The sequence below is a fragment of the Dromaius novaehollandiae genome, chromosome 2 (genome assembly GCF_036370855.1).
Source record: "Dromaius novaehollandiae isolate bDroNov1 chromosome 2, bDroNov1.hap1, whole genome shotgun sequence".
NCBI classification, from domain to species: Eukaryota; Metazoa; Chordata; class Aves; order Casuariiformes; family Dromaiidae; genus Dromaius; species Dromaius novaehollandiae.
Window position 1 is genome coordinate 138,750,104 of NC_088099.1, and position 12,595 is coordinate 138,762,698.

General features: G+C 36.0%; 1 protein-coding gene across 4 annotated transcripts in view; it reads left to right on the plus strand.

Annotated features, from left to right (window-relative positions):
- The window catches only part of PRKDC (protein kinase, DNA-activated, catalytic subunit), an 87,952-nt gene that overhangs the window by 31,080 nt on the left and 44,277 nt on the right, over positions 1-12,595 (plus strand). For 3 of the 4 annotated variants that reach the window (XM_026102970.2, XM_026102972.2, XM_026102973.2), the window contains 10 exons: positions 2,074-2,259; positions 3,263-3,367; positions 4,100-4,267; positions 4,851-4,978; positions 6,821-7,028; positions 8,432-8,610; positions 9,671-9,839; positions 10,119-10,184; positions 10,604-10,676; positions 10,902-11,050. In XM_026102970.2, coding sequence (XP_025958755.2) covers positions 2,074-2,259; positions 3,263-3,367; positions 4,100-4,267; positions 4,851-4,978; positions 6,821-7,028; positions 8,432-8,610; positions 9,671-9,839; positions 10,119-10,184; positions 10,604-10,676; positions 10,902-11,050 — 1,431 coding nt within the window. The remainder of the gene's footprint in view (positions 1-2,073; positions 2,260-3,262; positions 3,368-4,099; positions 4,268-4,850; positions 4,979-6,820; positions 7,029-8,431; positions 8,611-9,670; positions 9,840-10,118; positions 10,185-10,603; positions 10,677-10,901; positions 11,051-12,595) is intronic. The other variant, XM_026102971.2, reaches the window with a different exon arrangement.

Genomic DNA, 12,595 nt, shown 5'->3' on the forward strand with positions numbered 1-12,595 from the left:
TAACTGAACGTGTAGTGGGGAAAAAGTGTATTTGGTTTCACTTTGTTTGGATAGAGTTGGATAGATAGGGTTTTGAGATTTTTGTCAAGGCTCACTGGCACTGCTTCATGCTTTCTGACAACCTAACATAACTTACGGGCTCTACAGTTTCACTTCAAACTAAGTGGAAGGTGCTTACCTATTACCCATCCTGAAATCTCTGAATTTCAGGATTTTCTTTTGTGTAGTACTTCAGATCAAGAATATCCTTTTGAAACAAGTGTGATTGTCCCCATTTACTGTGCCTTGATTTTTATCGTAGGGTGGTCTGAGAGCCTGAGGACAGGATTTGTTTTGGATAAAACTATAATGGAAAATGAATTGTAACCACTAATGGGCATTCAGTCCACGGGACCAGAGTAGAACTAGACCAAAGCATTAAAAAAAGACAAACATACACACCCCCATGACCTGAAATGCATACAGGGTGGGTGTCATGTACTCAGACTCAGCACTACTTGTTATGCTCTACAGATTTTCTCCTGTTGGTCCGCACAGCTTATGTACACATACCCTTAAGTCCGTGAAGGAGGCCAGTGATAATTGGGAAGCCTTCTGTCAGTGCTGCTGAAAAACAGAAGGATCAAAAAGAAAGATCAAAAGTTGACTTTCCCTCTTGCTTATAAAGATGCTCAGGGAAGTTAATCACCCCTTTAAAAGTAATTAGATTTTTTTTTTTTTAAAGCTAAGGTGTTACGTTTAAAGGTGTTACTTCCAAAGAACATTTTAAAACACTAGGGATATAACTTTTTATGACATCGGAGACTGCTCAATTTGATGTAGAGAGATGTATATGTGTTTTTTAAAAGGCTGGTTCTTGTGATGACTTGCTGGTGTTTCCAATGCAGAGCATGTCGAAACAGATTGACTTTAAAAGGTGTCTCTGATAAATGAAAAGCTATAAACTTGCACTGGCTACATGTGGCAATAGTGTTAAAAGTCTCCACTTCATTTATGTTTGTGTTAATTATGATAAACAGCCAAAAACAGGTAAAGCAAACAGTTTTCAGTTGTCTGTTGTCCAAAACCATGTTCTTCCTTGCTTGACTTTTTTTTTTCTTTTTTTTTTTAATTCTAGCATGGATTACATTTGATGAGATATCTCTTCTTTAGTTTTATGTGCTTGTTTTGGTGTATGGGAAGAAAAAAAATAAGTATTTTTATTGTACCCCTCCAAAATCTGGTGAAATCCCAAGGTTGATAATATTAATCCATTTTACGACTACGAACTGTTAGGAGCATGCAGAATTCAGGTTAGGAAGTTAGTGATTACTAGTTTTAATAACATTTTTGTTTGTTAGACTGTGAATCTGAGAAGAAAAGAGTTTGAAACATACTTAGTTCATATCCTGTGTGCCATGTTTTATTTTTCTTTTCAGAATGTACCCAAATAAGCTAGTGTATGTACAATTATTTCTGTTTCTCAATTCTGTGCTAAATATTTTCAAATGTTAACCTTTAAAGTTACTTTGGGTTATCATTTATTTCTCCATGTCCACACAGAAGGTATGGGAAGGAATTGCTGCATTTTACTGAGTGAAGCAGGTGTAAATCCACACGCAATCTCCTTTTGAAGTGTGTACTTTTAAATTCCAGCAGAGTGACTTTTCCTGTATCCTGAGATTTAAATCTAGCATTGCTATGTGAAGCAATAAATTAAACTTAAGTTTGCTAACACATCAGGGTAGGGTTTGCAAAGTTACTTAATTTGGCGTTTACTTTCCAATAAATATGGTTATAATTAGGAATATGATGGGATAGAGTTAAGATCTTCTAATTGTAAGTCCTAACTTTAGCCTTCCTACAAAGTCAAAGAAGAGAAAGAAGTTTCTAATTTTAAGTACTCTTAAGACAGATATCTGAAGTCAAAGAGAAGGAGACTATGTTGTACATGTTTTCTTCCTTTTAATTCTGGTTAGGTGTTCAGTTCTCCTGAATCTGTGGTGATTTTTTCCCATTTGCCCATACCAGTGAAGAGATACTATAATAATTTAATTTAGAATGAAAGAACATCTTTATTGTTTTTCATTTCAGGTTAGTAGCATTTTGAATGGCATGCTAGATCAGAGTTTTAGAGAGCGCACCATACGCAAGCAGCAAGGAGTGAAGCTGGTCACAGCTGTTCTGAGAAACTGGAAGAGACTTGACAGTTGGTGGGCCAAAGGTTCTGCTCCTGAGAGCAAAATGGCTGTCTTGACCCTGCTGGCAAAAGTTCTACAGGTATATGTTGTGTTATAAAATCCAAGTATCTCTCCTAACTCTGTAGGAGCATACCCTGTCTTAAAAGAATGGTATTTTATTTTGAGGTTTTATGGGTTTTTTGGTTTTTGTGTTTTTTAAGTTGGAGAATATCAGTGTCTGGTATGTTTTATTTGCAAAGTACAAAAAAGTACAAAAAAATACTTTGACAGGCAGAAGTGACTGGCTTTTGCTCTTCTCTCTCCCCTCCACACCTTTTTTTCTTTCTTTCTTTTTTTTTTTTTTTAAACTGCTGACTCATGTTCTAGCTATCTTTCCTCCTTCTGGAGAACATGTACAAGTACAGGGAATAAGGTTTGACAACCTACTGTCATGTTGGTGTCCAGAAAGTTCGCAATAGAGGAGTTTTACCTACATGAACAGACTGCAGAAAGGACTTTATTTCAAAGACCTTTTACTTCTGTTCATTACTTTGGAGTTTTCAGTCTTTTTATTCTTTCTCTATTTGGAAGACAGAACTTATCTACTTGTCTTCGTTTTTTTTTGTTTTGTTGGGGTTTTTTTAAGGAGTTTACAGAAGTAACCATGCACAAACTATATACAGAAAAGAGTCTACATCTCTCATTATTTTTTCTTTTTATAATGAGTTTTTATAATTATTTTAAATTTGATCTTCTGAAGGTGTGTTTGAGGATAGGTAATGTGAGCTGTATTGCTGTGTTAGCTTGCACTGAAGTGACCAGTAGGAAATCTCACTTTGAGAGGGAGCTTAATATTTTTGGTGTTGCACTTAAAAATATCCAGCATATGATTTTGTTTGTACTGTGTAGGAGCTTTTGTAATTCCTGCTGGATAGTCCTTTTAAAACCAAAATCACTTCTATGTGTACTTTCTGCTGATTCAATACATTTTTTAGAAACAAATAATAATTTTTTGGCTCATATGTTTTGCTGTTCATTAGTTGAAGAATCTCTTTGACTGGTCAAAAAATAATGATAATTTTTAATTTCTTCTTTCCTTCCAGATTGACTCTGCAGTTTCTTTCAATACAAATCATGAAGCATTTACAGCTGTTTTTAATACCTATACCAGTCTACTTATTGATCAGAATTTAGACTTAAATCTTAAGGTAATTTTCTCACTTCAGTGGCTCCCAGTCCCCTCCCCCCCCCCCCCAGAAAAGTTAGAATGCTAATGGTAGATGAAATCCCCTGTCACTGGGCTTAAATTTTGCCTTAGTTTGCCCAGTAATGTTTATCACTTCCATTTTTATTCTTCTGTTCCACATCCTGAAGATTATAAATCATCATCTTCTTGTCCAAAGCTTCTAGTCTAGCACCTTTTGTAACTTCCACTTTCAGCATGCAGTACTTCATCTCCCTCTCTTGACCAAGCCACATATGTGAACAGGAAGTCCAGACATTTTCTACTTTATAGACAGCATTTCATGGTTACTGCTCTGCCTATAATCAGACATATTTTTCTGTGCTTTTCTCTGTGTTCGAAATAAACAAAGCTTGGGATCTTGCTGTAGCTGCAAAGAGTGCAGCCAGGACAGTGCGCTAGATCAGTGACTCCTGTGATAATGGATGCTTAAAAGAACAATGAAGTCTTCTTCATAGCTATGTCAACCATGAGATATTAATTAGTTTTTAACTCCCATTTAGCAGTGAGCAAAGCTGTTTTCTGAACTAGCACCTTAAAAATGAACAGCAGCACCTCATAAAAATGAGCAGTAGCAATACACTGAGCTATTGCGTTGGTCAGTAGAGCCAAAGCTGATTATTTTGCAGCCCTATTCAGTTTGCTTCATAGATGGAGGATATTTTTGTATGTGTGAAACTACCTTTCTTTTCTTCAGAGCCAAGCAGTGATTATTCTTCCATTCTTCACTAATCTGACTGGAGAAAAACTTAATGACCTTAAGAATGCTCTTGACCAACTTATAGCTTTCAATTTTCCCATGAGGTCAGATGAGTTTACCAAAGGAACCTTGAAGCACAATAACTATGTAGACTGCACTAAAAAGGTCAGTATTTTTTAATAAATGAGTGTGTAATTAAAAGCCTAAAGGAACTGTGTGTAGAAAAATGTTTTCAACATGTTTTGCCATCTTTGAGATGGCAGGCTATTTCCAGTCATGATTTAGATCACAGATTAATCTGTACTTATTTCTAGAGTTAATCTTGAAGTTCAGCATTATTAAGACTCAAACAGTGTCTGGTCCTGCAAATTCCTCCTTGGCAAATCATGGCTAGGCTGTTTTAATTGTTGTCTGTTACGTTTGGAGCAATTATATTTACTTAATCTGTATTAGGGTAGACTGTGCTCCACAGTGAAGTACTTCACTCATGGAAGTTGGATTGTAAGGAAAAACATTTCATTTGAAATGGAAGATGTGCTCTAACTTCACTTAAGGGAATAAGTTTTTCTGTTTCTAAGTTATGTCTTTATCCAGAAGCTTGACTTATAGATATACATTAAATACACATATTCTTCTGAGCAGCTGCTTCTGATCACTATTGAAAAATGATTACAAAATTGGATGGAATTGATTTGATCCAGTGTAACTCCTGTCAAGCTTTTTATTTTACACATTGCTTCTTTTTCAGTTTCTAGATGCATTAGAATTGTCTCAGAGTCCAGTGTTGTTACAGCTGATGACTGAAGTCCTTTGTAGGGACCACAGACATTTCATGGAGGGTTTATTTCAAGCCACCTTCAAAAGAATTTCCAGAAGGTGAGTTTGGTCTTGCTCTTGTTCTCACTGAAGTTTTGCTGAAGCAAATTTCCTTCTTCTATTATGTTGTTCTTGTAATAATGATAATTTACAACAAAATAAAGTTTCATTTAAAGTTTTTAATTCAGATTTTGCTTTCTGCGTATGTATGAGGGGAGGTTGTATTATTGTGAACTGTAATTTTCTTACAGTCTTGTCTTTGTTTTTCCAAAATATTTCCTATGTGTGAACAAATAGCACTGACTTCCAGATGATACTTCTAATACCTGCACAAATTCTGTAAAGCCTCCTGTAAATTGGTTTGTTCTGGCAGAATTCAGATGAAGACAGTAATTATGTGTGATCTATATTTGCTATCCCTGTATAACCATGTGATCACTTAAATAACACTTATATACTGACAGTGAATTACTTTGTTCAGCCTCTTTGGAAGTACAACATGACATTTATTTAATTAGAATGTTTCCAGGACAGTAAAGTGTTGCCACAAAACGCACTGTCCACAGAAGAGCTGTTTAGTCTAGAACACAGACATTCCAATTCATGATAGGCTGTTAAGACATGACTATTTTGGAGCATTTAGTTTCTCAGATGACACTGTTTACCTATGCCCAAAATCCCATTTTTGGAGTTTTAGCTTTTATGCTGTTATTCAGAATAACTGTTCATCTGATAATCCAACATGTGACAGGCCAGAGAAGGAGCTGAAAGTAGTGAAGTTTTTTTGTTTTTTTTTTTTTGTTTTTTTTTTTTTTTTGCCCCACCCATCTTGGGTACTTGCTATAATTTTTTTTTAAGGTTGTTCAGTGAAAAAGGGGCTGAGAAAGCCTGTGCTACGCAGTACATTTTGCATGGAGGTATCCTTAAGATACATGTTTTAGAGATGTTATTGTTTAGGTTTTACAGTTTGTGTAGGATGTCTCTTCAGTCGTTCTTTCGTTGAAGTTGCTAATAAAAGTCCATTTGACTTAAGTGGGATGATCTTTAAGCTCTTTTTTTATTTTCTTTCTTTTGATACCTGCTTGTTCTCATGCTCTACTCATGAATGTTAAGCAACACTGGATGTTGAGGAACATCAAGCAGGCTTTAGAAGTTTTTAAGTAACTGTAAATGGGTTTCTTTGGTTATTGGCTATTACCTTGTATGTAGGGTTTTAGTTACTTGGTTCTTCAGAAACTTACATGTGCCAGTTCTATTTTAAATTTAGTGATACTTACCTTGCATGATGGAAAGTGTGTGTTTGTGTGTCTGTATGTATTCATGCTTATCTGATTTTTCTCATCTGTTGATGAAAGGCACCTTTCTGAAGTGAAACGTGGCATCTTTGTAATAGTGCTTAGCTGTCTTGTGGAACGTAAAAAAAAAATGTTGAAAGTATGTCATCCGCTTGTATTTTAGGACACAGGTGGTAGAAAATATGAAGTTTAAAACATGGCAGTCATTTATTAATAGAATTTAATTTCTTAAACTTCTTAATGGACAGAGATAAGTGTCCCAGTTCCCTCATCCGGATCATTCATGACCATAGTGATAAACATTTTCTTCTCGTTTCTTCAGAGAGATGCTTTGGGCTAGGGAAAGTGGTATTATATCTAGTGATGTGCTTTGGGGTTAAACTGACAGTAACATGCAAACAAGTTTATCATCTATTGCTGAATAAGAAGCAGAGTTTTTCTGTGGAGATCTCCACAGTAAGTGATGATTCAGCCTAATCTTGCATGTCATGTAGGATGATAGCCCAAGTAGGTATGAATGCAGACAAAAGTTTTAGATGTTAGGGAGTTTCAAAATGTAAGTACAGTCTGGTAAGTGTTTTCACCTTGAGATTCCCATCTTATTTAGGAGTAGCAGTGACAAGCAAGTGATGCTGTTGGACACTGTTCACAAAATGTTCCAGAGTGAAGACCTTCGTTCAAATACTACCCGCCAAGCTTTTGTGGATCGCTCCCTCCTCACTCTATTGTTGCACTGCAGCTTGGATGCACTGAGGGAATTTTTTGGCACAATTATTGTGCAAGCTATGGATACACTTAATTCCAGGTTTACAAAGGTATGGCTCTCCCCTCCACCGAGGATTGGATTGTTACTGTGCTGGTGTTACTATGTACATTTTGCTTAACTTGGAGTGAAATGCTGTATTTGAAACTATTTGCTTTACATATTTCTATTATCTCAGAGCAGAAGTCTGTGCTGATTACATAGTTTGATTCCTCTTATGAGTGGGATGCTTTTCTTTACTCCCCAACATACTATTGCTTTAAAGTTAATGCATGTTATCATATCTACTTTGTATAAAAGATTGAAGTTGGAATGTTATCTATATATATCCAAAGGCAAAAGCCCATTCTAACTTTAAAATATAAAACATGTATAAAACTGTAGCCTACTATTACATTGTAAGCAAGAAGTATTTGGCCTCTGTAATGAAGGCTTTTAAACTAGGTTCCTTACCTGCAGAGAAAGAATCAGATTTTCTAATCATTGTAAAGATCCTTCAGCAAGCGATTAGGAGCAGAGACCTCCCTTTCTCCGTTTACAGCCTGACCTCCAACTTAGGGTATAGTTACCTGCTATGATTTCTTTGTCAGTGAAGGTCTCTGCTCCGGCTATGGTTCTCTGCTCCCTCAGTGTACTCAGAGAGTACACTCCTTGTATCTCCCTAATAGAGCTGTTTATGGGTAGCAACACAAACAAGACACTGAAATGATCCAGAGTTCATAATAGCAATGAAAAAAAAAAAGGAAAAGAAAAAGAGACACTTTTGTACAGTCGCGCCCTCACCATGTTTGTATTGCTGTATATGTTGGCACTGAAGTGAGGTGTTTAAAAAAAACTTGTGAATAATGCCTGGTGTACTGATTGGCGTGTTTTATAAAATGGTGGTAGTAGTAGTGGCACAATGGTTTTTTTGGGCTGTTTATCAACTGTGCTTGTTTTTTAATCTTTGTTTATTAATATGTATGTTGCTTAAAAAAAAAAAATCCATCCTGGTTTTCATGGGGAGGGATGTTCTGTGTTTTCCAGCTACTGTTGTGCTAAGGAACGTTATGTGTTAGGCAGGTTGCCCAAATTACTGTTATTTCACAAGAGCCAGTTCAAACTGACAGATTCCTTTTATCACCAAGCACGTTTCTCTCCTTGTATTTCTCCTACAACTGTGTGTTTTGCTTACAAATGTCTGAATTTGAGCCATTATTCAGCATCCTGCTTGTTTTACTCTAGTAGCACTCTAATGAGTTACACCAGTTATAGTTAGAAAGCTATAAGGAGGTCAACATAGTTTTAATAAACATATTATACAGAAGCTCAGAATCTGTCAGTCTTTTGTTATCGTCAATTCTTTTCTCTGTTTTAGAAGATGAAAGAAAGCTGAAGTCTGCTTAGTAGAAACTAGAGTAACTGTGGAGCTATGTAGCAAGGGCAAGATCTGAGGTTTTGCTTATTTGTTTCCAGTCCAATGAATCTACTTTTGATACACAAGTCACCAAGAAAATGGGATATTACAAGGTGCTAGAAGTGATGTATGTACGTCTCTCCAAAGAGGATGTTTACTCCAAGAATTCTAAAATTAACCAAGCTTATTTTGGCTCCATAAGCGTAGAAGGAAATGAACTTACCAAGACACTAATAAAGTAAGACTTTATTTCTTTAATTTCTGTATAATTCCTCATTAAGTTGTGCACAGATACTCTTTAAGTATGCTATTCAAAGCAGAAGTTTCCTTTGCTCAAGGATAAACTTAATATGTGATATAACTTCTGATTTAAGTTGCAACACAGAATATTGAATTTGCCATGATAGAATGATCTTGAATGTAGACTACAGTACTTTATCAGGATAACTTCTCCCTCCTCTTTTTGATGATTGTTTTACTTTTGTTAAGCTCATGCTTTTTCTTTTTGATTTTAGTATGGTTCTTTGCCTTTAAACTGTGTCTTCAATAGTTCAGCTTCAGTATACTTGCTTGTTTATGTAGATTATGGTCTGTGTTGTAAGATGTATGTATTTACACACTCTTTGGGAAGATGGGATGGATTTTCATTTATATTTTGTAATATAACAGCAAGCCCAGCAGGTATGATTTGGATTAATTACCACTGTCGTGGGGGACAGAAGATAAATACTGACTATATATGCTAATGAATATTATTTCATTTGTTGAATATTCTGAAAAGCATAAAAGATTGCCTGAATTGGTGTTCAGTTTTATTTTACAATAGTATGTCCTAATAAGGCTTTTAAAGAATTTCTTAGGTATGATTTGCAGAAGAGCTATAAGTGGCTATGGGCAAAAGACTTATAGAAATTGCATCTAAACTGGTATGCTTTAGCTAATCAAAAACATAGGTTAGCATGTCTGTCCACTGCTAAGTTTTTCGGAAAGGACTGTGAGAGATGGGTTAAAATGTATCTCCATCTTATCTGAAAATGACTTATTGTATACCTGGCATTGAGGATGGCTGTGTAAATACCAGCTGAAGCTGGCTTTGTCATTGCTGAATTATTGCAATTTCAGTGCGATATTCCTGCTGAAAACTTGAATAAATGTCTGAGGTCATTTAATGCTGGTACTGCTATAATAATAAAGTTCTCTTGAAATTTTTGTTGATTCACTGGTGTCTGGTTGGGGCCTTTCCTGTGCTTCTTGAAAACAATTTCTGACAATGTTTTCTTGCCTGTTTTTATTTTAAGATCATGCTATGATGCATTTACAGAAAATATGGCAGGGGAGAGTCAGCTACTGGAAAAGAGGAGACAGTATCACTGCGCAGCATATAATTGTGCCATTGCTGTTATCAGTTGTGTCTTCACTGAGAGTAAATTTTATCAAGGCTTTCTCTTTACAGAGAAAACAGAAAAGGTGAGAAGATATTCTTGCTATTAGAAGGCTTCCAGAGCATGAGACTGATTTTACTTGATTACAGTAAATCCAAGAATCAAACCTGAATGGGATGCAGTTACATAATGAACTACCCAGACAGTCAATTGGAGGAATAGTAGCTGACTTTCTTGGATCCTTTATGGCATTTGAATTGCTGATGAAGGCTGTACCATGTTTGGGAATGGGTGAAGGAAACGTTTACCATGTTTTCCGTCCACTCTCAATCACTTTTCAATCACAGTGTGCTTTGGTTTGCAGAACTTGCTGATTTTTGAAAACTTGATAGACTTGAAGCATCAGTATTCATTTCCTGTAGAAGTTGAGGTGAGTGGAAGTTCTGGGTTTTAGTGCTTCTAAGTTAAAAATGAGTACAACTTTAACAGTGTACTCACGATATATTGGTCATTTCTCATGTGCAGAGAAAGAGAATTCTATAGTGAATTGAAAAATGGAGTATTCCTCTAATGTTTTAGAATACTTTTTTTTTTTTTGAGGGAAATCCAGACTTGAAATTGGAAACACAACTGCAGTACACACAACAACCAAGTAAGCACACTTACTCTGGTGATGAATGGCTGTAGGAGTAAGTCATTCAGCTGTTATATTTTATAAGAGTAATAATCATCACTTACAGCATGGAGCTTCCATTCATGTTAAATGGTTTTGGCCATTTTTGGCAATTTTGAAATGTCACACTAAATAAAAAAATTAATTTTCGAACATTATTTCTTGCTCTTTTTTAGGTGCCTCTGGAAAGGAAGAAGAGGTATATTGCTATTAGGAAGGAAGCCAGGGATACAGGAAATGGGAATCAGGGTATGATACTCATTTATGACTATGGAAAAAAATTTCCTTCTTGCCTTTCCTACAGTGTTTATCGATACGCTGCTGATCAACTTCTACAGTACCAGGAACAAATAAAAGCACTGACTGTACTTTGTCTAACAACCCATTCCCACACACCCCAAGTCTCAGTGGTCAATAAAGATCTGCTTCTTTGTAATGACCTTGATCAATGATCTGTTCTTTTTTTCTATTTAGATGAGCCCAAGTATTTACCTTCTGCATCATACATGATGGATAGCAGTTTGAGTGAGGAAATGAGCCAGTTTGACTTTTCTACTGGAGTCCAAGGTTTTTCTTATAGCTCCCAAGATGTTACAGCTAGCAGTCCTCATTTGAGGAGAAAGGTAACTTAGTGAATTACAAGCTGTGAGGAAGAAGATTTTTATGTTTTCTAGCAATTGCATATGTTTACTGGGGTTGAGAAATAGAAATTTCAAAGGTGTATCATGCTGAGAAATATGAAAGCTTCCTTGACAATAAAGTGGAGTACAGCTGCTTTCTAAATCAATGTGTTCATTATAGTGGGAATTCTGAAATTTAAGAGAAAGAACTTTTGTTTGATCTGTCAATATCGACCTTCAAATATTTTTCCATACTTAGAGATAAAAAATAAATTAAAAAGCAAAAATTGTTGTTGTTAGTCTTACTGGATTTGATCTTCAACTGTTTCTAATAGATGTATCAAATGACAAAGAAGAGTCAGTCACCTACTGAAATATTCACTCTGCCAAACTTTAAAGGTGCCTAAGTTAAATGGCTTGTCTCTCATATTGATTGTACTTGATGGAGAATGGGTTCCTCTGGGGGGTGAGCGAGAGGACTTAAGCTGTGTTCTTTCAGTCAGCTGTCCTCCTCCCTCTCTCCGCTGCTTACACAGCAAGCTGAAGAAAAACGATGTCCTGCCATGGGTTTCTAAAACTGAGTGATGTGAGTGCAGTTTTGATATTGCAAGCATTCTTAAGATGAGATGTGACTTTAATCTTCAAGTCCAACCAGAGTTGTAAAAAAAGGTGTGCTTTGTGTGTGCTCAGGAGTCTCCCATGATGGTTGTGTTTTGCTGTTAAGCAAAGTTTCCTCATTTCCCTCTTCTTTTGGTCTTTTAAGGATCTTCAGCAAGCTGGTTATATCAAACGCATGGAATAAATTATCAAACAGATGATTATTTTTTATTTCTATCACGGCACCTTATCTTTAATTGCTGCTGTACAAAGAACGGCATTTAAAATCTTCGAAGACTTGAAGTTGTGTTCCTTCAGTCAAGAGAGGTCACATCAAAAGTAATACTGAAAGAGTAGATACTTGCAATAAAATAAAGAAAGCTTGAAAAAAGTATCATGGATACTGAAGATGAAATCTGTCAAAATATCTGTAGAAACATTGGATAAGATTAACTGTTTCCATGTTTTGCAGCAAGGAGGTATTTCACTGCAGTGAAGTTAGCCAGAAATGTATTTTCTGTTGCTTTGTGTAATAGTGTCCTTTCTAACTGTAAACAGTTATTTTCTTTTTTGCCTTACTTTGTGTGTGAAAAGAGATAGCAGCTGTGGTTGCTAATCAGGGGGAAACAACATGTCCATAAAAATCAGACCTTGTGTGAAATCCTGACTAAAACTGGAAGTTGGGGGTTGCATCATAAGTAAATTGCACTACGGAAAGTGTCGGAACATTATTTCAGCTGACAAATGAAATCTTTTCCATGAGCTTCAGCTAGCTCTTTCTCCTTCCAGTAGTTGCTACCTGCTAGGATGGGGGTGACGAAGTGAGAACAACATGCAGTTGATATCTGTTGGCACAGAAAGTAAAAGCTATGCACAACTGGTGTATATATTTGGGAGATGTCTGTTTGAACAACAGATCTGATTCCCTGTTGCAAACTCTGAGCAATCAAA